At 48.1% G+C, this 27613-nt stretch overlaps 4 protein-coding genes across 5 annotated transcripts in view; all 4 read left to right on the forward strand.

Moving 5' to 3' along the window:
* The window catches only part of LOC135813922 (translin-like), a 13659-nt gene extending 9090 nt beyond the window's left edge, over positions 1 to 4569 (forward strand). The window contains exon 6 of the mRNA XM_065326949.1: positions 3564 to 4569. Within this exon, the coding sequence (XP_065183021.1) occupies positions 3564 to 3791 (228 nt within the window). The 3' untranslated portion in view covers positions 3792 to 4569. The remainder of the gene's footprint in view (positions 1 to 3563) is intronic.
* A 678-nt stretch (positions 4570 to 5247) lies between these two features.
* Positions 5248 to 7185, forward strand: LOC135813367 (uncharacterized protein K02A2.6-like). Its single transcript, XM_065326466.1, has one exon. It carries the CDS (start codon positions 5248 to 5250, stop codon positions 7183 to 7185), a length of 1938 nt encoding a protein of 645 aa, XP_065182538.1.
* A 478-nt stretch (positions 7186 to 7663) lies between these two features.
* Positions 7664 to 8770, forward strand: LOC135813369 (uncharacterized protein K02A2.6-like). The gene has a single exon (XM_065326468.1). The coding sequence runs from the start codon at positions 7664 to 7666 to the stop codon at positions 8768 to 8770; it is 1107 nt and encodes a 368-aa protein (XP_065182540.1).
* Positions 8771 to 12609: 3839 nt separating this feature from the next.
* Positions 12610 to 27613, forward strand: part of LOC135813923 (uncharacterized) — a 60378-nt gene continuing 45374 nt past the window's right edge. The window contains exons 1-5 of one of the 2 annotated variants that reach the window (XM_065326951.1): positions 12610 to 13154; positions 13438 to 13665; positions 22514 to 22590; positions 23012 to 23052; positions 26478 to 26670. In XM_065326951.1, coding sequence (XP_065183023.1) covers positions 13519 to 13665; positions 22514 to 22590; positions 23012 to 23052; positions 26478 to 26670 — 458 coding nt within the window. In that variant the 5' untranslated portion in view covers positions 12610 to 13154; positions 13438 to 13518. Of the gene's footprint in view, positions 13155 to 13437; positions 13666 to 18390; positions 18529 to 22513; positions 22591 to 23011; positions 23053 to 26477; positions 26671 to 27613 lie in introns of those variants that run through there. The other variant, XM_065326952.1, reaches the window with a different exon arrangement.

Consider the following 27613-nt stretch of genomic DNA (forward strand, 5'->3'; position numbering starts at 1 on the left):
CAAGAGTGCTCTCACTGAGCTCAGCATTCTGTTGAAAACTAATCAAGTTATACACATAGTTGATAGTACAAGACCACATGGAGTTGACACGTGTGGGTATGCCATGAACAGGTGGACATCACCATAAAGACATAAATGTAAAGGCCCACGTAGGCCCCGGGGCGTATGAAATAGCAAGCACGGTTTCCTGGCCGTATACAAGGGCACGGGTGTTCTTTTGGACCCGGGCGTATACTTGGTATAAAACTGTTGAAATTCTCTCCTTGCCAGGGCAGGCGACAATGGTACGGCTGGTGCGGCCATGGCCGTACCAGTGTTTACCAATTCCAGTGTCCATGGGCTGCTCGTTGTGCAATTGATCGTCTGGAAGTACTCTTAGTATTATGCTATTCTCGTACACTCCTAGCTGCTAGAATCTCTCCCTCTTAAACCGTTCGTCTTGTCCAGTGAGGTCTACTGCGCTAGATGTTACATCTGTTACTAGAGGAATGTGTAGCTGAAACAAACAGACATGATGCAGCATGGAGCTAGAGATATTATCCTTCTATCATACTGGCGTTGGGCATGGGAGATCATCGATCTTGTAGCCAACCTGGGGCCTCACCACCCCCTCAGCAGCTGACTCCCAGCCTGCTTGCCCTCAGCAGCTGACTCCTGGCCTGCAGTTGCTCAATAACTGTATCCACTTCACTACCATCCGAATTCATGGAGATGCCACATTTCTTGAATGAGCGAACAATCATATCTTTGTCGCCACAGATCTAGTGCTATCCATTTGCAACCCATGTAGTGATCAGCACATGGCTCTCTGACGCAGAGATCTTGCCATCGGTATACAGCTGCAGATTCTCATGCTGGTGCTCCTCGTGTTGTTCGCCGCGAGACGGCACCCTTGAATGGCTTGTTGATCGATACCTCCAGTGGCTGAAATTGACCCGTGCCCAGCCAGCAGGCACAGCAACGGAAGAGGTCTTCCGCTGTGTGAGCAATTGCTTGACGTCGTCGGACTGCTGAGCGCGGTGCATGTCCATGACAAGCAGCTTGTCAGTTGCGGATACTGGTGCGGGGTTCGTAAAGACGTTGCTCCACTCTGACTCTACCCATTCTTTCATCACAGTTCCGTCACTCCGCGCATTGGCTTGGAACATGACTTGAACTCTAGGGCCCCGAGCATCTCTCTCCTTTTTAGAGATTCGCTTGCTCTGGCCAGGGAACACAATGAGCGGACGAACACGGCTCTTACCATCTGCGAAAGCAGTCAGCTAAACTGTGCTTTATCTCTTGTCCGAACCCTAGCCACCTGATGTACACCACAGTTCCTTCGCACCAGTCTTGTCAAATGTTTTTCCATCGTGCAAGACAAGTGGCTGGCAGAGGGGTTTAGTCCATGTTCGCAATATCGCTTGGCAAGAACACTCCCTACTTTCTTGTGGCATGGAGCACTTCGTCACATTGAACGATTGTCTGCGCTAGTGCCTGTGGTCCTGTGGAGCTTTTTGGGACACTTGCGTCTCTTTTCGGAAGCCGACATTGATGCGAACACAGAATCTCCTGAGCCAGTGTTAAGAGAACTTGAATGACGACGCAGCTCCAGGATCCATTTCTGCCATAATACAAGGACTTTGGCTTGAGTAACAAACCACCATCGCTGTATTTTTTCCTTCCGCGCGCTGCTGTCGGAACTCATCGTGCAGCCGCTTTGCCATTGCCGAGAAGAAGGACGTTCTTCCAAATCCAGTAGTGCGGCTCCCCACAAGCATCTTCATAATGTCAGCTCCTGCTTTCCTCCATTCTCGCACTCTTTTCGATGCCCGACAAAACTGCTTTGCTGTGGCCGAAGCGTTTTGACCAGTCTTGTCGAACCAGGCTAGCACATTGACTTTCTTCTCCCTAGAAAAGGAAGCTCTCTTTGCAGGTTCAGAAGCGCTAGCGGGGGCAGCAGAACTCATGATAAAACTTGAAAGGCAGCCAGAAAGGATCTGGACTCTATCTGAGCTCACTTTAGCAAATAATCTACGAAAGTGATGAAGTCACGCAAGGAGAGTCAGGAAAACAGGTCTCTCACCCAAACTTGGCTGCCTTCTGTTGCGTTACTGCAACAGCACTAAGGGTAAATGCCCATGCACACTCTCTCAGTCCAACACGACCATCACACTCAGGTAGGAATTACAAACTATACTTGATGAAGACAGAAGGAGAAGAGCAGAACACGGGGAACAGAGTAGGCATGTAAACAGCACAGGCACGCAACAGTTACCGCTGGTGCATGCGAGGTGCATGTGCGTACGCGAAGGTGTGAAATAGGAAGCGGGGTCAAATTACATATGGATGCACTATGCCAAATATATAGGCACAGGTAGGTGACTGTACACCTTCAACCCCAGCACGTGTGTTTTACATCTTCGCGTAGTCCCGTAGGTCAGCTTTGTGCTGGCCCACAGTCCATAAATAGCAATATACAGTAAAACTGGAATACTGCATACGCGCATGACAGATACCGTACCATACTTTGAACCGCGTACACACCTGGGCGCGTACATGGGGCATGGACGCTATCTTGAAACAAAAGTTTGACTTCCCCTGACTGGGCTTTTACACAGGGGGTGGGGGGAGGGCGTATACACCGACTTTTACAGTATGTAACACACTCCTTCAAGATGCCTGGGAGAACTGATACTGTGTGACCAAGCAATGACCGATATTCCGAAAGTGGCATAGCATGTGAGCGCAAATAAACTTCAAAGCAAATCATGGAATATGCGATTGTCCACGAGTCGAGGAAATGTTCAAACAAGATGTTGGCTTTCTATTACGCTTGCTATGCCAAGGTGGCAGTGCAGCAAAAGCGACATCTGCTGATCGGGACGTAGCAGAACACAGAAGAGGAAGTAGAGAGATCCTGTGTCAGTGAAATCGACGATTGTGCCAGCACAGACGGCCACTGGGCAACCTCAGTACACACAACCACTGGTCAAGCTGACATGGTGGTTGTGGTATATAGTAATACTATGTATCAATACCAACAGAACCATGACGGTGCCAGTGCCAGTGCCACAGTAATGTAGATGTGATGGTCCTGCTCATCCACATGTGGGCAGATCTGTGACCGCGACAGGAATAGCATGAGGTAGGCTATGCAGATGGAGTACTGCCATCCAATTCAGTAGTACGTTGCAGCCAGTATTAAGTTAACCATAACTTGGCCAATGTTCCCAAATTTTATTTGAAACCACATTTTCTTGATCCACGGAGGGTGGTGGCGTCCCTACGGATGCAGAAAACTCGGCCTCTAGCCGAGTCTAACGCGAACTGTGAATTTTGTTTCTTTTTTTCTGACCTGAAATATTGTGTGCTGTCGGGGTTTTGGGCCTGAAGTTAACACCAAAGTTACACACTCCATTGTATGGTCCAGCGAGTATGGTATGTTTGTACTGACGCGTTGTGTCTTGTGATCTGGATGATTCTACATGCAGTTCATGGTGAATAATTCCCTTGATGCTCATCCTAAATTTTCTCTTTCTTTATTCCTTTGTTGTCTCGTGTTTCTCTGGTCGTCGCTGCAGTCCCGTCTTGCTGTCAATTCTGTTGTACATGGTGATGTCGAGCGGCCTGTACAGATTGCAGCGTTCATCAATGAGATGAACAGCGCTTTCCAGCTGCTCAACCTGAAGAACGACTTCCTGCGCAGGCGCTACGATGGCCTCAAGTACGACGTACGTAAGGTGGAGGAGGTTGTCTATGACCTCTCCATCAGGGGTTTGAAGAACCCTGGAGAGCCTGGCTCTGGCTAGATGGAAGTCTTCTGGTTTGGCCGGACGACGGACGTGTTCCTGTTTTCAGTTTGGCTGGCCGTGCACTTACTTTGATCACCGTGTCGATTGCAGTAAGAAGAACAGTGTGCTGGTGAGTTGGATGGTAACGATGGTATTGTCACATCGACGCATGCATGAACACTGTGGTGAAGTTGAACTCCGCTGGGCCGAAAACTGTGTTCGTGTTTCAGTGCGTGTCTCCAACACCTTGCCATCGGGTAGCAATCATTCGGTGCGGCCTACACACTGTGCTGGTGCTTGCCAACCAGCCACAGACTGTCCTGTGAGTGCCGTATGTCCTTGCACCACTCGCCGCTAAGCGTCTTGGCACTAGCAGCACACACTGGCACCGCACTGTATGTGTGTGTGTGTATGTGTGTGTGTATGTGTGTGTGTGTGTGTGTGTTGTTGGTGGTGGCAGTGGCAGTGTCCATTTGGACAACTTCTACCATGTGTGTAGCGGTTGTATGCAGCTTGGCTATCGCTTCCTGCAAGCCCACGGCACTAGCCTGTTGCCAGTATTCCTTGGTTGACCTTGCTAGCTTGACAACACCACTGCACTATAATATATCGTGTGAATCATGTCCCATGGTTATGTGCCAAACTCAGTCAAACTTGGCCTTAACCCAACAACATGCACTGCAGCACTCATTGTTCTGATGAAGGAAAGGACACTGAGTCACCAGCTGACATAACATTGTGCTTTGTTTCTTCAAGTGGCAAATGTGTACAATCACCACTGTGTGACGGCAGAATATGTTCAGGGTACATCTGTGGAAGTCATACTGGCTTTGTGAGATTCAGTTATGTTGCATGTGCTACACATGAGTTATATGTGTTGCTTGTAATTACCATGCACAGTCATCTAGTGCCTTGCTATGCCATCGCATGACACTCCACCCATGTACGGCTTATCTGCACATGACACGCGTTCATGATCAACCAACCTATGACTATGTGGTCTAGCTTGTCATCGTATTGTACACATCCGGTTCTGGATCCTTCTCTCTTCTTCTACTGCTTCTAGCACCTTCCGTCCAGTGCTGATAATCTGGAGTGATTTGCATTTCTTTGTTCTTGTTGTTTATGTTCCCAAGCCTTTTTTTTAAAAGTGAAGTCAAAATAGAATGCTCTCGCATGTTGGGTGTGTGTGCTCACAATAAGTAACAAAGTTCAAGGATCGAACTTTACATGGTGTCAGAATAATGTCAACCCGCACAGCCCCGGTCCCTGACCGCTTCGACTTTTCTGCCCCGCGCAGAAATGGCCTCTGTGGCGAGAACGATTCTCGACCTACCGCCTTGCTATTAAGCTTCACAAGGAAGATGGTGAGGTCCAGGTAGCAGCTCTGAAATATGCGTTGGGTCCGGACGCTGAGCCTGTGTTCTTGCAGCTTCAGTTTGACGCAGACGCTGATAAGAAAGACTTCGACAAAATGGCATTAATGCTCAAGAAGTTTGGTGACTATTTCACCCCGAAGACGAACCTATTCCACGAGTGGATGGTGTTCGAGCGTGCAGCGCAGCGTCCAGGTGAGACGGTGGAAGAGTTTCTCCCACGTCTGCACGTGATAGCTGAGACATGCGAGTTCGGAAACTACAAATCCGATCGCATTCGTGACCATTTCGTTGCCACCTTGCTAGATGAGAAATTAGCAACGGACTTGCAGCTGACGGACAATCTGACCTTGGAAAAGGCTACAGAGAAAGCTCGCGTGTACGAGCTCGTCCGCCAGCAAGTCGCCTCACAGCGCGGCCATGCCAGTGCTACACCTGCGTCAGCCGCTGTCGCTGGTGCTTCTGCTGCTCCTCGTAAGAGCACAGGATCGTTCAAGAGTAAGTCTGATGGACCTGCCGGCAGTCAGTCTCACAATCTCTGCATGTTTTGTGGTGGTAAGTCCCATACCCGCGACCGCTGTCCTGCTCGGGATGTTACCTGCCGCAGCTGCTCCAAGAAAGGCCATTACGCCCGTGTGTGTCGCTCATCCGAGAAGGGGTCACACTCATCTTCCAGGCAATCCAGTAGCTCTGGTGCACATTCTCTGGCCACACAGGACGATCCGGGTGTGACTGAGGATTGGGCCTACTTGGATTTAGATAGTATCGCATCAGGCAGCAGTCCATGGATGTGTGATCTGCTGTTGTACGGGAAGTCCGTACCGTTCAAGATTGACACTGGAGCGGATATCACTGTGATTACTCCAGCAACATACGAATCCCTCAAGTCACCACCGCCTCTGAGCTCTCCTACAACACGGTTGACAGGAGCCAATGGTGATAGCATCGACTGCAAAGGCACATTCAGCGCAACTTTGTCCAGCCCAAAGCTCAGTTCCTCGCAGCACCAGCTGGAGATTCACGTTCTGACACGGGGCAAATCCAACCTCCTGAGTCGCGAAGCCTCACAAGCAATGGGTTTTGTGTTCAAAGGCATCTCAGAAGCGAAGCAGCCACCTTTTGGACGCATGCTGGGTGAGCCCGTCAAGATCGCTCTGAGGCCTGATGCCGCTCCATACCAGTGCTCAACAGCTCGTCGCGTGCCGATTCCGATCCTGCCGAAGGTCAAAGCAGAGCTTGTCCGCATGGAAGCTGCCGATGTCATTACAAAGATCACAGAGCCTACGGACTGGTGCGCACCCATGGTGCCCGTTGCCAAAAAGAACGGCGACGTCCGGATCTGCGTAGATCTGCGACGTCTGAATGCTTCGGTCAGGCGCGAAACCTTCATCCTGCCCACTGTCAACGAGACATTGCCATTGGCGAAGCTGAGTGGCGCAACATGCTTCACCACCCTGGATGCAGCAAAAGGTTTCTGGCAGGTGCCTCTTGATGCCGAAACAGCTAAGCTCACCACGTTCATCACGCCATTTGGACGTTACTACTTCCGCCGGCTTCCGTTTGGCATAACATCGGCGCCAGAAATATTCCAGCGCAAGTTAATGCAATACCTGGATGGCCTTCCAGGGGTGTGCGTCTTCATGGACGACATCCTGGTCTTTGGTGCGACAGTCGAGGAGCACGATGCTACCTTGGAGAAGGTCCGATCAATCCTGCGCAATGTTGGTGTCGCCCTTAACCCCGACAAGGAACATGTTCGCCAACCGTCAGTTGAGTTCTTGGGCCATGTCGTCTCCGCTGATGGAGTCAGCCCCAGTCAGCAGCGCCTCACCGCTATCTCCGAGCTCCAGGCACCAGCCGATCTCCCTGCACTACGTCGCGTGCTGGGTATCTCAGCAAGTTTCTGCCAGAAATGGCCACCGTTTCTCAGCCGCTCCGATTGCTCCTCCGCGCTGACACAGTGTGGTGTTGAGATGCTCTCCAAGAAGAAGCTTTCCAACGACTCAACCAACTCGCTAGCCAGTCTCCGTGCCTAGCATTCTACGACGTCTCTAAGCCAACTCTTCTGCGTGTTGATGCCAGTGGCTATGGTCTGGGAGCTGTTCTCCTCCAGCAGCAGTCAGCTGGCTGGCAACCTGTCGCGTACGCCTCCCGATCTCTCAGCGACGCCGAGCGCAACTATGCGCAGATTGAAAAAGAATGTCTAGCCATCGTCTGGGGATGTGAGTACTTCGCCCAGTATCTCGTTGGTAGCAAGCCATTCACGGTGCATACTGACCATAAGCCCTTGGTTCCCCTGGTAAACAGCCGTGATCTAGATCGAGTGCCACTTCGTTGCCAGCGTCTGCTACTTTGACTGGCTCGTTTCGACGTCGCTGCCGAGCATGTACCCGGCCGTGATCTCGTTGTGGCCGATGCTCTCTCTCTCGTGCACCACTACCTACCACCGTCTCTACCTCGTCTGTTCTGACTGACGAGATCGCTTCTCTTGCCGATTCAGCTGGCGAAGAGTACATGTCGTCTGGATTCTCGCTTGCCCTACGAGATGCCACCCAGGCTGACCGCGTCCTGCAGCAAGTTGCTAAGTTTGTTCAGTCTGGCTGGCCTGACCACAGCAAGGACGTCCCTGCTGACTTCCTCCCATACTTTGCCGCCCGCCAGCATCTCTCTGTTGCCAACGGTCGTATCTTCTATGGTGCACGTGTGGCTGTGCCTGCATCTCTGCGTGATATGGTCATCCGCAAGTTGCACACGTCTGCTCATCACGGTATCGTCAAGTGCCAGGCGCAGGCCCGCCAATCTGTCTGGTGGCCGTCCTGGAAGAATGACGTCGCTTCCGCTGTTACGCAATGTCGCACATGCTGTCAGCACCGTAGCCAACCTCCTGAACCTCTCCGACCGACTGAGTTTCCTTCACTCCCGTGGCAGCGAGTTGGTTCTGACCTGTGTCAATTCGGTAACACAACATACCTGGTAGTTGTCGACTACTACTCGCGCTATGTTGAAGCCTTGCCTCTCCGTTCCACCACGTCTGCCTCTGTCATCACTGCTATGAAAGCCATCTTCGCCTGGCACGGTGTGCCTGAGACTCTCATCACGGACAATGGGCCGCAGTATGCAAGTGATGAGTTCGCCCGGTTTAGCTGTCAATGGAACTTTGATCACGTGACGAGCTCTCCGCATCACCCGCAAAGCAATGGGGAAGCAGAGCGTGCAGTGCGCACTATCAAGCAGCTTCTAGCGAAGTCGGACGATTTCCAACTGGCTCTCCTCACCTACCGTAGTACGCCACTTCAGAGCGGGTTCTCGCCATCACAGTTACTGATGTGCCGCAGCCTCCGTGGTACGCTACCGGTGGAACCCTCCACTCTCCTGCCGACGCTCCCTGCAGGTAAGAAGCTGAGGGAGTGGGAGCAACATCGTCGAGCACAGTCAAAGGATAACTTTGATACACGTCACCGGACCAAGCCTCTCCAGCCACTGCAACCTGGTGATAGCGTGTGGATTGCAGATCAGCAGAGAGAAGGGACTGTTAAGTCATCGCTGTCTGATCGGTCTCTGCTGATTGCAGTACCCAGCGGCACGATCCGTCACAACCGGCATCAGTTTCCTGCCCGCTAGTCCACCGGAGTCTGTTGAGATTCCCAATAGTCCTCCAGCACCCGGCCGGCCGCAGCGTGCCCGACATGCCCCCAGTCGCCTCATTGAAGAGATTTGACAGTCTCTCCGTCTCTCTCAGAGTTATCATGCGATTTCTTGCAAGTTTGTCGCAGCTGTTTTTCAGTCTCGACATTATCGTGCTTTGTTCTTTGAGTATTCCTCCGATTTCTTTCCTAAGGGGGGAGATGTTGCATGTGCTACACATGAGTTATATGTGTTGCTTGTAATTACCATGCACAGTCATCTAGTGCCTTGCTATGCCATCGCATGACACTCCACCCATGTACGGCTTACCTGCACATGACACGCGTTCATGATCAACCAACCTATGACTATGTGGTCTAGCTTGTCATCGTATTGTACACATCCGGTTCTGGATCCTTCTCTCTTCTTCTACTGCTTCTAGCACCTTCCGTCCAGTGCTGATAATCTGGAGTGATTTGCATTTCTTTGTTCTTGTTGTTTATGTTCCCAAGAAGTGACGTCAAAATAGAATGCTCTCGCATGTTGGGTGTGTGTGCTCGAAATAAGTAACAAAGTTCAAGGATCGAACTTTACAAGTTAGGCCACACTGCTGCAGAATGATTCAGCTTGTCCTCAGCATCACTGGCATTGTATTGGCTAACAAGTTGACAGCAGTACATGTACTACAATTTTTTCTCTGAGTGACTGTACGGTACTCCCTGAATGTACCACAACTGAAATCCGACCCCCTGAGCGGAGCGCTCACATCGCAAAGAATGTGAACCCACCGTTCAGGGGCCTAGGGGGTCGTATTTCAGTTGCCAGCCCTGTACATGTACTTGCACACCTTTTCTAGTGTTCTTCTTCTTTTCCCAGGTTTCATTTTCCTTCCCTGGCGTCATTTTATTGCGTTTCCATCCATTCTGGCCTGTATTATCTTTTAACAGAATGTATCTAAACGTCTCAAGGCAGAAAGCACGACATTATCGTTATTGCTGGCTGTGGCTTGTGTGCAGTATCACAGCTGACTGTACTGTACTGTATGGCCAGTGAAGTCTGACCCAGCGGCCAAACTGTCAAGCGGCCATTGACACCCTAGCCCTGCTGCTTTTCTGTGAAACTCACCTCGCATCCTGATCCTGCATACTCATGTCGAAAAATGAGTACTCTAATTTCAATCTGCGGACAGCATGCTGTTTCGTTCTTTTTGAACTCATCAGCGCAGCACAGAGAAAATGAGGCCGAACCTGATAGCAATGGAAATAAAAATTTCCAATCAGGCCCGAACGTACCTTACTCTAATTTCAGAAATTTTAGGTGCTCAATATTTTCAGTATGAGGGCAAAAGGCCAGGTTTAGGTGAACAGAAAATTTAGGTACAGAGAAGCAGTCCCCTATTGCAGTATTGGATTACGTGTGTTAGTGTTTGTTTGTTCGGTGTATTGAAATTTTAGATGTGAACTGATGCACCGGAAGTACCGAAAATATAAGCACACCGAAAATTTGTAAAAGTAGCAATTACAGTATGCAGGATGCGAAGTGAGTTGCATGAAAAAACTACCAGTGCTGCGCATGGTATAATGTAGAGGTCAGTGGCCGGATTTCACTATCCAAGATCGGCGCCATGTACGGTAATCTTTTTCTCGTCATAGATACACTGAGACACACACACACACACACACACACACACACACACACACACACACACACACACACACACACACACACACACACACACAGCCAGCTGGACTAGGTGTTCATCCCCAGTCTGATCAGTGACTCTGCTGTCTGTTTCTGGAAGTCCTTGCCACTGGTAACCATGGTGATGTTTGAGACACACACACGTACACCACAATGCAATTATTATTTTTAGGGTGTTGTTGCAGTTTCAAATCTTTAATGACTTTATTCTCACGATAGCTTGTTGTTGTTGTTGTTGTTTGAAATATTTTATTCTCACGATGGCCTGTGGCCAATAAGAGATTTGTTGTTGTTGTTGTTGCTGCTGCTGCTGCTGCTGCTGCTGCTGCTGCTGCTGCTGCTGCTGTACCTGTAGTAGTAGAAGACTAAACTGCCACAATTGTGTTGTACGCCAATGCAAGCAGTGCCAACAATCAGGAAATTCTTTTCATTATGGATACGAGTTAAGAGTAACTCTCCATCACTGTAACATGATACTTTATCCAGTCAGAAAGTGCAATAACTAGGCACAAAACTGACAGAGTACTGAGACATTGCGACGTCCTGACACCTAGCTTCAACACATCTCCGTAGCGCTAACCGACAGCCTTCCAACTTGGAAGGTTCAAGGTTACGAAAAGACCAAAGCGGTCAAAGCTTGTGCAATTCGTTGTCGCAAAGTTTCCCATTTCTTTACTTATCTTTGATGACCCACCCAAGTTGGGTGGTGTGCTGCTTTGCTGCTTCGAATTGTAGTTAGACCGCTTTGTCAAATATCGTACTGGTCTCGTCATCGTCCAGTAACAATCGACATTCTTTGTTCCGTTGGGACTGTAGCTTTTGCTTGTTTTCGTTGCGCTTGCCTTCCCCGCTTTGGTCTTTTCGTAACCTTGAACCTTCCAAGTAACACTAACAGTTGGAAGGCTGTCGGTTAGCGCTACGGAGATGTGTTGAAGCTAGGTGTCAGGACGTCGAATGTCTCAGTACTCTGTCAGTTTTGTTTATGGCTCAACATCCGAGTTTCAAATTCTTTTCACTTTCAGCTTATGAGACCAGGGACTGAAGAAGAGTGAGGGAGTAGTACCCTGTTTGTGACTGCCCTCACTCCTCAGGATTTTAGTGCAATCAAATCATCTAATATCTTGCATGTAATTATATTTGCCCAGACTAGACGATGGATGGGCCTGCATTCTTCCTGCCCAGACACTGGGACAGCACAGAGCAGTCGTGACTCGTGTTGTTACTAATACTAATAGTACAATGTAGTATACTAATGTTAGCCCATGGCCCAGTCACTGAGTCAGTCAACTACATAATCATTGTGTAATTGTCACTATTACTTCACAAATGACTCACTCAGTCAGCACTGACTCAGCAGCCTCATGCTCAGCAGCCGGGCACTGAGGAGTGAGGTCAGTGAGGAAGCCCGAGCCGTTACGTCGTTAGGACTACGGTCATGTAGGAGCAGCCACCTACTACATGTACAATGTACAATGTACCTTCTTTTACAAGATAATGAAAACGCGCTAGGACCGTAGTAGTAGGAGTATGCGGTGGCGCCTTGACATGGATCCAACTACCGGTACTTTCTACGTAGACATACAAGACTTCTTGGTGTCTTGGTAGTACTACTAGTACTAGTAGTAGATCTACTCGTACCGGCAGTGTTGGACCAGTGCCAGTGCCAGTGGTAGATCTACATGCTGGTGGTAGAGCTGAAGCTGAAGCTAGGCTGACTGTCTATGATGTGTGATAGTCGGCGCGGTGTCTCTTGATCACGATCTCGCACACTTACACACGCACGCCCTCTCTCGCAGGTCCTTTTTTCCACGTCCTATTGTCATGATTGTAGATCTACTTGGTACTTCCTAGGACTATGTCATTGGGCGGTGACCTTGGTGGTTTCGATTTTTCGCAAAGGTCTGTCACAAGATCAAACGTCGTCGCACACACGCACACACGCACTGATAATGCTCGCCGACGCCTACCCCCTGTGATCCGCTATCCTTGCGTGATCTATCATCTAGTCTACAAGTGTGTACAACTTCAACTAAAGTTCAAGACTACAAGTACAAGTAGATCTACGTCGTTCTAGTCTGTACTGGCTGGTCTTGCTCTCAAGTCTCAGTCTTAGTACTCTTACTGACTGTGCCCTAGCCTAGGCTAGGCCTGGCTGCTAGCCTAGGCTGCTGCTAGTGCTACTACCGGTAGTAGATCATTCTACTGTCCGTTGACCGTGCATTGGGGACGGCGAGGCTTCCCGCACCGCGAGCCTACACTACACTCTACAGCGACACAGCCATGATGTTGTTCCTTCCCATCCTCCAACTCACTGACTTATTATTGTCGTGAATTATAATATCGGCCTCTGGATATTATCCTTCTCTCTTTCTCCTTGTTTACCGTCAGCGTGGAGTCGGTTTTTGGACGCGCAGCTTCCGGGCCTTGACATCTTCGACATTGCCATCGGCCCATCGGAATTGCACTGTTGTCTCTCAGACTCTATACTATAGCCCACAGGCAAAATCGACCTGTCGTCTGCATTGGTTTCCTCCATATCGTTCCGGCGGTGCCAACGCGAGCAAGCCGTACAGCAATCGGCGCCGGCGAGCGCAGCGAGGCGGGGACCTTTCTCAAAGCAGCTGCTCGTCGAAATAATTAATTACTGAGCGCTTGAAGGCCGGTGAGAAGACAAACAACCGTGAGTTACTATTACCTACATCACACATGTACTTACATGCACAAGCCATGCAGTTGTGTGTATCGACGGACTATCGGCGGACTGTCGAGTGTTGTCAGTACGTCCTCTCTCTTGCCGGTATCTGCGCTACCGCAATGCTAATAATTAATAAGACATACCGATTATTATTATTGTATTGGTCCTCAGTCTTGTTTCATGTATTGTTGCACATATGCGGTCCCGACCCCACTCTGTGCTCCTTTGTGGAAGATGACTTCTCGTATTCGTAATTGTTGTTGTGTAGCTACACAGTGAGAATCAGCGTCAGTACTATTACTAGCGAGCAAGTTTGTGAGTGCCGGTATCGACAGTAATTTTGTTCAACATGGATGCCAGCCAGTTTCGACCGTGCCCCCAGGACGTTCTCCTCCAGCTTCAGAAGCTAGAAGACCTTCGCAAGCGATGCGTCCTGCTTGTGAAGGTGCGGGTGGACGAGTTCGTCGTGAAGTTCGTTGGTGAAGACAATTACACGGTGAGTGTTGTGCTGCGGGCCTGCGGCACATTCTGAACACGTGTATTACTGTATTTCCCCGTAAGTAAAGTTAGTAGATCTACGTACTACGGTAACTTTCGAACTTAGCAGCCACATGAGTAGATCTAGTACTAACTAATTACTTTCGGGGGTGGTACTATCTTTCGGGGAGTACTTTTTTTATGGGGGGGGTAAATGACACGCAGTGGGAAGCCTGCGCAACTCTACAGTCCATTTCAAAACTATACGCGTGAACTCATACGTAGATCTACGAGTACTCGAGTGTACATACTGTAGCTAGGCTTTTCCACAGTACACAGGAGAGCCCCTCGATAGGCCTCTGCGGCCTTTGGACAATCCTTATAAAATCAATCAATCAATCAATCACATTATGTTTTGCATAATTTTTGCATCTTGGGGTAAAAATGAATCCCCGTTGTAAAAATGCATCTTTCGTGATTTTTGCTAGATTTTCTTCAAAAACAACAACGTTTGCGTGGTTTTTGCCAGATTTTCTTCAAAAATAACAAATTTGGCGTGATTTTTGCCAGATTTTCTTAAAAAACATAAAGTTTTGCAAGTGTTAGCTAAACTTTAGCCTACAGGGTTTTTTTCTTCTGCTGGCAAGACTTGAGCTTGCCCCACACCTGACGTAACCTGACTCTTGAGTCTTGTCAGTCTCGAAATATGCCCGGCACTACGTTTATAGGATGGGGCCGGCAGGCGGCGCGGCAGTGCATGATGATGTGCATGCATACACGGGCACATGTCCTGTAGGCCATATTATGGTTCCCTGATGCCAACATGTACTGTACATGCTTCGAATCAGGGAGTCGTAAAATACCGGTATTTTACGACTCCCTGCTTCGAATGAATTTGGCAGCCATCTTGTTGCCATGGCAACGGGTGAATAATTTTCGCATATTGGGTGATTTTTGAATTTTTTTAGATTTTTTTCAAATCTATCCATTTTTGAGAATAACATCATTCCCCCAAAAAAATCGAGTTTTACATCCACATCTTTCCAATATTTTTTCGAATAATGTGGAAAAGCCCCTAACTGTAGCGCACGACAGCTGTGAGTTTTGCATGAGTGTTTTCTGGTTTTCAGATGTGTTTTCAGGTTTTTCTTCGTCGCCGCGGGAAATACAAAAGATGCAAAACACGCAAAGTCGCAAATGAAAAGGTGTGAGGAAAGTAGGCCTCAGCGGCTTATGCTAGTTTTTTTGGGCAAAAATGCTTTTGGCAATGCTAGCTATTTTGGTTGCTAATGCCAGGTTGAGTGCTCGTTTGCAGCATTAATGCTAGTTTCAGCACCAATAAAAAGGAAAGAAAATGGTGTACAGAAATACTTTTCCGGATGGTCTTGTGTATAATTTCATTGTAGACACGATCAGATGAAACAGGGCACCATGGTGTGTGTGTGTAGGTTTGGCGCTTCCAAATAAACACCCTTAGCATTGAGACGATAACGCTAGCGGTAACGGTATTTTGATTGTGGCCGGACCAAGAGTACCCATTTTGTTACTGTATGGCATATATGTACCCTTGAATCCTGTTGTGCACTTGCTGTGTGCCAGAAGAGGCCCAGACTCCATAATTGGTGCAAACATTACCATATGGGTCATTGCAGCGTATGCCTTGGAAAGGTTTTTTAGCCCCCAGGCCCCTTTTAATGCTTTTTACCTCATAAAACCTGCTTGCAATGCTAGAGCAATGCTAGTTGCCAAAAAAGGCCTTTAATGCTACTTTTAATGCTAGCATTAGCCGCTGAGGCCTAGAGGAAAGTCTCAAAAGAAATGAAAGTCTCAAATGAATCTTGAATCTTGCATTTTCTGAGTGCCTGACTGTAATGGCTTCCAAGGCCCGTAAGAATCTCAGTGATGCCGAGAAAGATATGATTAGTCGTGTTCATTGTTTCTTCGAACAAGAGCTGGATTTTGATCGACGCTTGAGTATCCGAAATCCTCGTCGTCGAACTCACCTTGCAACTGGCGTGAGTGAAACCACTGTCACTCGTTGTGTCAGGCGAAGTTGGGGAGGAGGTGGCTACTATCTTGTTGGTGGTGAAAATCTTATTTATTCTGAAGGCAAAGCTCAAAACGAGTCTCCTACCAAAACAGGCCGGCCAAAGGTGGAACTGGACGACTTCACGAAGTGTTCTGTGATGCAGGTGTTTCACGGTGTGGAATTGAAAGTTCACAGACCATTGAGCTTGTGGAGCCAGCTTTGTTTCATAATGTATGGTGTCTGGTTTTATGTATTGTTCATGGTTGGTTTAGCCCTCAGGACTCTCTATTCACTGGCTGTTCCGCTGCATGCATGACAGCTCTCACCTCTTACTCTATTGTAGACTTGGGCTAGCGCTAGCTTCTGAGAACGGGACAACGTCCCAATCTTGCAGCCTGAGGGATATTAGCCCCATCTTTCTTAGTCTAGTTCAGTGTTATTACGAGCGTTCTCACGAGAGTGTTATGCTCGGTTTGTTATGAGTTTGTCGCGCTGTCGTTACATGTGTATTATGGACAATACAGTGTAACGTCAGTCAGCAGAATACAGTCTTCACAGATTCTTTGGTGTTGATACCAACGTAACAAGTAAAGTGAATCTCTGTCCCCATGTTTCGTGAGCTGGTGCAACTTGTGGTTAGGTGTCTGTAATCTAACACACGGATTTTTTCGTGAGAGACAAATTCCAACGGTGTCAAAGGTGTTCCTTTTCTTCGGAAAGGGAACAGGGGGGCTCAAATCATATCAATAAGAGAAAATATAATTATCATCCCTACTGTATTTCACCCAACAAGATCCAAAACATGCAGAAAAGAAGAGAAAAAAGGCAGGAGGCGTGATGGGATTCGAATGCCCCACACTTGTGCTGGAAATCACGGATCGAAACCACGAGGCTACCAGGACCCGAACAAAAATGCACCCGCGATGGTCTGGACGCAGCACTGTCTCAGCAGGAGCAAAAATCCGAAACAAACTGGTCAAACCCTTCAAAACAGAAATTACATGTAAAACCGGAAAACCTGGCCTAAAAATAAACTTCAATTGTAGCGAAAACAAAGTATATAGCCAGAATTGTGAAGCGATGCAGAGACGGAATCTGGAGAAAAACTAAAAATATTTAAATAAATCCCATCGCATTTTGCAAAACACTACGCGTTTATAGTTTTGAAATGGACTGTAGTGTCCGTGCATATGATGTATGTACTGTACGGTGTCTGCACATGTAGGACGGGTACGAACTTACTAACTTATCTTGGGGGGGGGGGGGACTGTATTTCGGGGTGATAACCTCGGCAGTGGAAAGTGTATTTTTTATAGGGGGGTACTAAGTCATTGAGGAGAACTAACTTACGGGGAAATACGGTATTGTATTGTGACCTGCCCCACTGCAGCCAGTCACATCCAACAAGGAGAGAAAGAGAGGGTAAAGTGCAACGTGAACTGAGCAAAACCCATAGCAATACACACAGCCTGCAGCTATTAGACATCAGTAACTTGCCTTAGCAAAAAAACGTTATGTTGTAACGATATTACCATATTGGGGGAAATACCGTGATTTGGGTTCGACCTTTGGCTAGATGCACGCTATTTTTAGTACGCTGTTGTCACGAGAATAGCTTTTATTTCGCGCGCGCGCGCGCGCGCGCGCGCGCGCGCACGCGGTTCAACCATTTATGTCACCATATTCTCGATACAAGGTGAAATGCGTACGGACTATGCAATATTTGGCCAAATCGCAACGATAAATCAGCCCACATAACGTTTTTACACTGCAGCTTTAACGCTATTTGGGTGTTTTTACACTGCAGCTTCAACGCTATTTGGGTGATCAAGGTACGAGTACCGTAAGAAAATAGCGTTACCAAATAGCGTTACCGTTGTTTGCTAAGGGTGTGTAATGCACAACAGGGGCCCTACCAGAGGTAGTCTGTGGGCCAAGTGGCAAAAATGTGAATTTTCGTTCCGATCAAGAGGGCACCAGCAATTTTTTTGGCCGACTCGATAGATGGACTGGCATACAGGGAGTAAAGTACAAATCAGCACTGGTTGCCATGGTAACCATAACCTGAAATTGGACTTTCTGGGTAATTGTAATGTTTTTGGAAGAAATCACATGGAAACGAGTTACTCAATTGCAAACGAGTTATGAAGCAACTATCCACGACTGTAAGTAGAGTTATGAAGCAACTATCCACGACTGTAAGTAGAGTTATGAAGCAACTATCCACGACTGTAAGTAGAGTTATGAAGCAACTATCCACGACTGTAAGTAGAGTTATGAAGCAACTATCCACGACTGTAAGTAGAGTTATGAAGCAACTATCCACGACTGTAAGTAACTATCCACTGTGACTGTAAGTAGATATTACACATTACTCCATATACTGTAGAACGGGTAATTTTAGCGTTTTCCCATTGTCAACCGGTTAGCGACGTTTTATTTTAGCGATTTGCAGCGATTTTACTCACGGATCACCAGTGCACTACTAATGTCTCGACGGATTAGCGGCTTGAAACTTAAGCGAAAATGAGTCGATCGCTAAATTCGCTAGGGTTTTTACGTCGCAAAAATTACCCGTTCTTCAGTACACCCACAGTCTTAGGCATGCCCTCCCTTAGTGGTGTATATATCTCCATATATTATCTATTACTCAAGTCTGTGGACAGCAACTGTTTCGCTCTGTTAGAGCTCATCAGCACAGCTCAGAGGACCGAAGCGCAGCTCTTCGCAATGAACTACGTTTCCGTAAAGCAAAGCATTTTTATAAACAGCTGCAAACCCCGCCAAGAGTGCTCGAAATGGTCCAAGAGCAGTGAGCGTTGCACAAGGCGAGCGGCAAGGGTTCGCGCTAAGGTAAGAGTGCTCAACCTGACGACATTGCTGACGCTAGGGAGATATTATCTATTATATATATATATATATCTCCATATACACCACTAAGGGAAATTAGCGTAGTTGTCGGCGAGGAACAAGCCATTAGGAGGCCACACACGGTGAATATGGAGAGGTATAGATATCAGTTGTAGAACGTCAGTACCGTCGGTCAGTGTCGTGCAATGTTATCGCATGAGCTGATTGTTTAGGAACTGGTGGTGTTAATGGACATTATAGCGTAACTTTTAGTTCCAGGACCCATTTTTCTTTTGTATGAAAAAATTAAGAAAAAACAAAGTGCCCAATACGTCCATAATGTTCATGCGCACATACAGTGCTGTCAACTGAAATCCTACCCCTGAACGATGCGTTCACATTCTAGCGGTCTCTATTCCATAGTTTTACTATCCTGTGTTGGGTCTTTGCAATGTGTGCGCACCGCTCAGGGGTCGGATTTCAGTTGTCAGCACTGTACATGAGCGTGTACAAGAAGACCGCGTGTGTCAAGAAGACCGCGTGTGTCAAACACAATACTGTAACTACTTTGAAGCGTCATTCGAGCCGTTTTATCAGATCATAATAGGGCTGGCTGTGGCATGCAGCTACTGTACATTGCAGAATACTCTGCCTGATCTAAGAAGATCTCAGACCGATCAACACAAAAATGATGTACATGCACAGAAATGAGGCAGAATACACGGCCGCATTTGTGCGTTATATAATTCTGGGTTTCAGAATCATCTGAATGTCCAGAGAAAGGATCCGATCCCGGCCAACACTGAACGTCAGCACAAGTCACCGACCCGGACCAGACCTGAAAGACTGTGTCACCCCAGAAGACTATGTGTTGTTGCAGCCAAGTGTGTACGAGGCAGACTCATCATAACACTGGCTTATACTGCTGGATTAGCGATTCAGAATTTGTTTCATGTTGCCAAGAAAGGTCGACCTGCAGAAAATAATTAGGTCACAGAAAATACACAATCCCAATGACCAGTAAAGGGGCACTCCGGCTTCATTTTCGACGCCGAGTTTTCGATGGCAAGACGAAGGTAGGTGAAAGAGAAGACCCCTCGAACAAGAACGAGTCTCCAGAAGCGATCGAGTCGAGCGGGAAGACGACTTTTGAATTTCGCCGAGCGAGCGCTGATGACGTAATGAGGGATCAGTGCTCATGTGACGCTAACAAGCTCCCCGTTGTTACTTTCAGCAACTTCCCCATGTCTAACCCTCAAGACAAAGTGAATACTGTAGTAGTCATACTGGGCAAAGCTGAAAATTAAAAAAATTCGCGACCTGCAGGAGCTAAAAATTTAGTCTAGCCGCTGCTCATTCCAATATTCTGAATCAGTATGCATCAGCTGTAGTCATTATGTTCTTCGACTAAGTGCCATATTCAATATTATTATATGCCCGAATGAAACCTTGTGGTTTGTGATGTATGACGTCACGCTGTCCGCCATCCGCCGGACCATTGGAAATCTGCTTCCTACGCCCCTGAAGAAGCAAACGATCTTTGGAGGAGAGTAGAGGACATGGGCGAAACCGGATCTACATGTAGAAAGGGCATGGCTGTAGGCATGACCTCATGCTCAGTTATGGTCAGTGAGGTATAGTACAATACGTGGGTATTAGTATCACGTAAGATACATACAAGCACGATGATCTAACCTAGCAAAGATGTAGTATGCAATCCAGCAAGTGCAAGGGAACACAACTAAAACCATGTTACTTCTTCGCAAGTGGTGAGAAGTGATGAGATCAGCTGTGGAGGCTTGTCAGCAAAGGAGTGACAAGAGTCATGCAGTGCGTAGTCGCTACAGTTCAGTACTAGCAAGGCAGGGATACTACAAGTGAACCTAGCTTGGAGTTGGGACACAGCTTCCAATCTCTCTTGTATACATGTACATGTGCAATGTACATCACTGAACTCTAATGAACAGCACTCAATCTTCAATCACGTCCCGGTACCTCTCTGGATGGGCATTCCAAGCTGTTCGTATTCATCCTCGTCTTCACTGAGTTCTGCAGTTAACTGAAGCTCCATGGGTTGCCCATTCTCACACTCCTGGCCCGAGTGAGAGCACTTGCAAGCATCCGCGCAATTGAAGTGCTGTCTCCGGCGGGAGCAATATCCGTGCTTGCAGCCTGTCGTGCACCCGCACGAAACAAATTCCATCAGTAGGCTCGATGGTGCTGGTGCCAAGCTGAGCCAGTCTACTTCCACAACATCACCAGAACCAATGGTCCAGCCTTGATCAGGGCTATGTGGTGGGGTCATATCAGCGGAAGCTTCCAGAGCACGGCGCCAGATGCTGGCCTGGTAATTTGCTCTTGCAGCGTGCTTGCACAGCGCATCTTGGCAAAGAGGAAGGGAGCTGGACTGTGTTGAGCGAGAGCAGCACATCTGGTATCACACTTCGTTGATGGATGTGGCGGTGTTGAAGCCGTACATGCCGCAAGTGAACTGCTCGACGGAGGCGAAAATGTCAGCTGGTAATGCCTCAAAAGATGCACCGAGTGCTGCCATAGCCTTTCTAGCCAGCTCGCCTTGTGGGTTTTGCTTGGTGATCAGCTGAAATGCTGGCTTCTTCCCTCTGCCACTGAAGGCACTGGTTGTGTCACAACCTGTATAGGCATGCATCCTCACCATGGCTTCTCAAACAGGGGCGCTAAGCTGTTGTTGGGCCACAGCGGTGACGTCCAAGAGACGGGTATTTCGGCCAGTGCCGGTCAGGAACATGGAGGGGAGCATTTATCAAGAAGCTGACTGAGTGACATGCCAGCACGGTGACGTTAGTGTCTGGCGGCTTGATAGTGATAGTGGATATGCCATGCCTTGGCGGCATGGCCAGCATGCAGCAAGAGTCTTGTATCAGCCTCTTCCTGCCGAGAACAGAGTGCTGGGCAGCAACCGGTGGGTGGCAGAAATAGAGCCATTCTGCAAGATGAGATGCTTGCACTCCTCCCCACTGGTGACGAACATATATCCACTGGTGGCACTGGTGAGTTTGCCGGAGCACCATTCCTGATACTCGTACCGGAATACACTACTCATTCACCCGCCTTCTTTTTCTCAGGTTTTGCACACAGACATTGTCAAAGCTGCAATAGCCTACATAGCATGTTTTGAAGGAACTGAAAGCAAGAACCAAACTGGACATGAAAAGAAGGAAGGGCAAGATGCCACAAAAAGCTCATAAACAAACTACCCTACACAGGACTGTGTTACCGGGCCCATGGGTGGGTGCAATGCTGCAGTGAATGTGCAGTGTTACCAGATCACGACCTGACATGACAGCTAACACTGTGTACTTTCGTGTCTGGTGTATTCTGGTTCAAGCATCACGATTCACTGTACCCAATCCCTGGCCACTGCACAGCGTGCGTGCGGGCACTGTACTGCGCAACACATCGGCTACGCAAGATGCATGACTGTACAGTGCAGCACTTACCGTACGTGAATGCAACTCTAGTACTACACGCATGCATGAACAAGTGCATGCAAAAACTTAGTAGGCGAGAGGGACAAATTTCAACATGGAAAAGCCTCTCGTTGGATACCTTTCAGAAAGTTGTCAAAGTGACAACAACCGGATCCTGGTCAGTAAGGTGTCTAGAGTAGATGTGGCCAATAAAATTGCGATTCCCAAAAGATTTTTCTAGGAGGCCTTTTTTTCAGTTTGGCCCACAGACTAAGAGGGTGAACGGGTAACTCTAACCTTACACAAGGACATACCAAGAGTACCATGATGCCAGGTTCCAGGGAGTTGCGCAGTAGAAGATCATTAGGGGGCAAATCTGGAGAGTGCAAAACTCGTGTTTGCGCCTATTTCACTCCGCTAAGCTGTGGAAAAAACACAAAATTCTTGCTTTCTGACAGGTCAGTGGAATCAAGAACACCTAGCTTGTTTTCGAATTAATTCCCAGCGTGTGGTTCAACACTGTGTTGTCCTGTTTACAGGTGAAGGTTGGCAAGGCACATTGGTGCACGTGCGGGATGTACATGACCAATCAGGAGATATGCGGCCATATAATCTGGTGAGAGATTCAATCGGAGCTGGTTGTGATTTGCTGGGAGTATCACTCCCCCGGCTCAGCTCCATGTTGTTGGTGTATAACTGGTTGCGGCCTGCGTCCAGGGAACGGAAAACCGTCATCCTCTTGTGTTCGTTGGAGGGATGGGAGGAGAGGCTGGTGTGCTTTGGTGCGGCCGAAGAGAGTTGGAAAGCTTGTGTCTCCACATAAACTGAATTAGTTTTTTTCATGGTTCTCATTAATTGTGTTTGGTTAAACTAATCACTGGGGATGCTCTGTTTGTCCGCCAAAGAGTCTTTTCAAAGAAGGGAAAAAGCAAGGGGGGGGGGTGAAGTGTGATGGTTTGATGGTACTGGACCTTCACCCTGTTTTGTTTGAGCATTGTATCACACCACTGCCTGGATGTTCTTCTTGGCTGGTGCAGGACGCTACATGAATATTACAAGTTGGATCCAAGAGATCGCCGTAAGTTATCCTGTGTGTAGTTATCTGTCTACGCAGTAAGTTATCCTGTGTGTAGTTAATCTGTCTACGCATTTGTCACAGTCACCAGTCACCTGTGCACTGCGACAACACTGTGACACAGCAGGTCTGCAATGTGAACACATATTGCATAGGCCAACCTCACTGTGACACAGCAGGTCTGCAATGTGAACATGGCGTATTGCATAGGCCGACCTCACTGTGACACAGCAGGTCTGCAATGTGAACATGGCGTATTGCATAGGCCAACCTCACTGTGACACAGCAGGTCTGCAATGTGAACATGGCGTATTGCACAGGCCAACCTCAGCAACTTGACATAGCCCTGGTGTCACCCAATGTTTACAGTAAAACCTGTCAAGGCGATTACTGAAAGGCGACCACCTGGCCCAGATGAACACTGCAGCCAGGACCAAGGAATGCTATTTCCAGTCAAATGGCACTGGATAAGGAGACCACCTGGTTACAGAGACCACACTTTGAAGGTCCCTTGAGCAGTTGTCTTAGACAGATTTCACTGTAATTATCATTTGGGTGGCTTCCTCGGCGACGGGCTGCTTGTGTGGCGTTCCAGGATTGTAATTTATGTATACCGTAAAGTACCGCCAGAGCGCCCCGTCTCGCGAGAGCGCCCCACCTTGATTTTACAGCCAGAGAAAGGAAAATCGTATGGCAGAGTGCAACGAAGTGTGTACAATGTGAGAATCTTAGTGTACTAAGGTCACACTTGGCAGGTTTTGTGTAGAGCTTGTGTACATGTGTCCGCTCGAAGGTACGGATTGACTGCAAAACGTGCAATATGTGTACAAGGTTCATGTCGTATGACCTGCAGACAGCAGACCACCTGCACCTCCACAATACGACCACGAAAGGATGAGATGGTGGGGCGCTCTGGCGGTACTTTACGGTACTAGTCCTCACATCAAGTAGTTAGTTGTAGTTTTACCTAAGTTTACGGTTTCATACAGATCACCTCTCACAGGTTCAAACCCCAGACTCAGCAACTCATTCCTTTTTCCTTTCACTGTAGACTCTGATGATGTCATGGCACCCATCTTGGATTCTTTATGCCATGTGCAGGCTTTCTGTTCTTTTTTGTTGTTCTTTGTTTTCACTTCACTCGAGTGTGGTTTTGGTTTGAGACTGAATCATGGTCCTAGAAACTATTGGCAGTGCTGTTCTAGTTGTGGTTAGGAAACTATCTAACTTGTACATTGGGAGAATGTTACACTTGTGGGAATTTCCAGATTGCTCACTGATAGTGACTGTTTCCACGTTCTGGGAATTTTCAAGATCGCGCAGCGCAATCTGATGATTCCCAACAGGGTACAGGGTTGTGCAGTCTGGGAATTTCCAGATAGACAAGGAGGATTTCCAAAGCGCGAGATGGCACAGGGCGAGGTTTTCAATTCCTGAGGATTTTGTATGCATAGTGTTCTATGTTACATGGTGGAGTTGCATGTTCATTGTTGGCGTTATGTGGCTGGCTGTATGTATGTATTTTGGCTGTGAGCCTTTCCTACAAAGAGAGAAGATCTAATTTAGGTCTCTAGTGAGTTTGCATACTGAAACATAAGTGTTAAGAATAAGTCGCACCCGTGATGAGTGCCCACACAGTGCCGGGTTGTCATCTGGGAGTATCCTCACAGTGAAAGCTACCCAGTACCCCTTGGCCCAACTTGAAAACTAGCAAGCTGTCAAACACTGCTACCTTGCCGCCTGCATATCCTGGGGCATAGCTGCAGACCCAATGACCGCCTGGCACATGGTGGATGTGGACACACTCTCCAACTGCAGGTCGGACTTGGCCAGCCTTCATTGCTGAAAGAGAATCCAGGCCCTGGGTGGAGGGTCTTTCAGCAGCAAGTAGCTGGCAAGCTTTCCCCACGGTGACATCTGTCAGGTCTGCCAGGTCTTCATCTGCCAGCATACTGCCTAGGCTTGGCTCCAAAGCATCAGTGGAAGTCCTCATACAGTGGAAGTCCTCATACAGTGCTCGCTCCAGGATTTCAAACCAACTGGGTCCACGTGTACCTGGCACAACTCTTGCAACTGGGTCGGAGCTGAGTAGTGTGGCTACTGCTGGCCCATACTATTGCGCCATAGCCTGTCACAGTGCCAGGGTGGACTGATGCTGGCCCTTGGGAGCATGGTTTGCAAACATCACGGCTAGTCGGCACATGTTTTTGACCAAATCCTGCAGAACGTTACATAAGTGAGCGAGCCACCAGCTTTTAAGAACTCACTGTGCACGAGTTTTTTTTAGCTGTGTGGCATGGCAAGTAGATTGGCGCTGCTCCATTATGGTCTGGGGGCTGCAGGCTGTGGCAATCCATTTACATCTGCATAATTCTGAATAGATGCAGTGGCAGTTTCCTTCTGCTCCTGGGTCAGTGCATTCCATGGTTGCCTCCCCCCCCCCCCCCCCTGCCAAGCCATGTTCAAGTGGCACTACACAGCCACACTCCACATGTGACTGCACTTGGTCACTTGGCCAGCGTGAGAAACATCGCCACGTCTCATCAGGGCATCTAGCTTCCCAGCTAGGAAGGTCTCGCGCATGTCTGTGTCTAGCTCCTCTGTCACTCGACGCTGTTCAAGCAGCTGCTCGGGTGGCAACTGCGCGTAACAGTTCTTGTCGCCAGCACACTAACAGCCTGACTCCAACTTCTCCAGGACTTCCTCCAACGTTGTAGGCTCAGTTGCACCCCGCTTGCGCTTCTTACCCGCTGAGCGTCTCCGGGCGAAGCAGTTTGAGCTTGAACTCTTTGTTAAGTGGGATGAATTTTCTTTCCTTTTCGAAAGAAATGATTTCCACCCGAAGGTCGATTCTCGCTGATACTGGGCCAAACAGTAATTGCTTTCCACTGGTTGCCTTCAAAGTGGGCACACAGACTATTGTTCTGCATGAGGTGGCGTGTTTAACAATGCCATGACAAGTGCTGTGAGATGCCAACAGTCATTATACCGGTACTTACTAGTCCTGGAATGTTAGAACTTTCTTTTGTTTAGTTTAGAGTTAGGGCTCTTGAGCCGATTAGAACATTCCTTGCAACCCTAAATGCTACAGTACATGTTGAGTATTTGTAAATGTGTGAAATTATCTCCCCTGATTCTAATTATGGAAGAAAAGGAGAAGGACAAAAATGTTACGAGTTATGACAAACTGTCCACCAACGTAACCATATCATATACAGTCAGCTTTTCTTCCATAATTAAAGTGGCTCACCATCTGAGTTCAACTGATTCCAATTCATGGCTATTTACAAATCATGATCATGACTTAGTTCGTACCCACCCCACACATATCTGCTTCTTACAAGGCATTCTTACGCTTGCTTTGCCGACAACGCCTCCATTGTTGTTACCTTGTCTTCTTCATCATCATTCTCTCTTGTGTCTCTCAGGGATCTGGCAATATGGATTGTCACGAAGTGAACTGGCAGCTTTAGAGAGAGCAAGGGACCGACATTCAGCTGCGCCTCACAGGCAACGAGAAATGATGCCCAGGAAACGCCAGCCCCTGAAAAAGGGCGACTCGTGTCCGATTTGCTGTGACACGGTGGAGCCCAGCCGTGCCTATGAGATCACTTTCTGCAGGTACAGTCCTGGAGTGCACTCCGAGCAAATATAAATGGTGCCTAAACCCTTTAAAATGAAGAGTCGGTGGGAATATAACATTACATGCAAAGTGGGACCTTGTTTATCCGGTCCTCTTTTATCCGCATCCCTCGCCATCCGGAAGATAATCGTTGGTTACCGATTTACACTTATGAATACGTACATACAGCATGTGTGTTCGATTATTCGGTTCCCTCACCTCAGTATCCGGATATTTTTGTGGCAAACGGATGTGTGCGGTCAACCGAGGTCTGACTGTATTGTGAAACTCGCAATGTATAGCATCTTGGCCCCAGTGCAAAGATGAAGCAACATTCGTACCCACTTCAGTCAAGCAGCCTGTGACCCAAGGAGTCATTGAAAAGCAAAAAAATAGAACTGCCAGGCAAGTTCATATCCCTACTAGCATCATGCTAGGTGCATTGGTCTCCTCACCGATGACGTCCGCTAGGATCCTGCTCACACTGTTGCACAGTTTCACCGAGTAGTCCGAGTACAGGTATAATGACCATGCATATAATCATACTGGAGGGTGGCTAGTGTGGAACAGCACAGTAAGATGGATTATGGCACAATGGTGACACCAGGCAACACCGCCGTCTTTGTGATTGGCTGCTAGATAGTCACATTGTTAGCTTTCCGGCTGCAGAATTCACATTTCGACCACTGAGAGCTCAGTGACAGATTTCTCCATTCCTCCATACTAAACAGCTCCCTCCTCTTTTCCATGGCACTCAACACAGAAGTCACGGCTAAAGAGAAGCAACACACAGTTTAGGGCATGCTTCTGAGATTCAACTCAGAAGCATGCCCAGTTCATGGCCCGCTGTTTCTCTTCCCCCACTGGCCCTGGGTAGCTGTTTGAGCGTAAGCCACAATTCGAGCATGACTCGAAAAGGATGAACCCAGGCTAAGAAGAATT

This window comes from Sycon ciliatum, chromosome 4, assembly GCF_964019385.1.
Source record: "Sycon ciliatum chromosome 4, ocSycCili1.1, whole genome shotgun sequence".
In the NCBI taxonomy this organism is placed as follows: Eukaryota; Metazoa; Porifera; class Calcarea; order Leucosolenida; family Sycettidae; genus Sycon; species Sycon ciliatum.

Bases quoted from the DNA above. Each gene is read 5' to 3' on its own strand.
- LOC135813369 (XM_065326468.1), top strand. From the start codon at position 7,664: ATGTCGTCTGGATTCTCGCTTGCCCTACGAGATGCCACCCAGGCTGAC.
- LOC135813367 (XM_065326466.1), top strand. From the start codon at position 5,248: ATGGCATTAATGCTCAAGAAGTTTGGTGACTATTTCACCCCGAAGACG.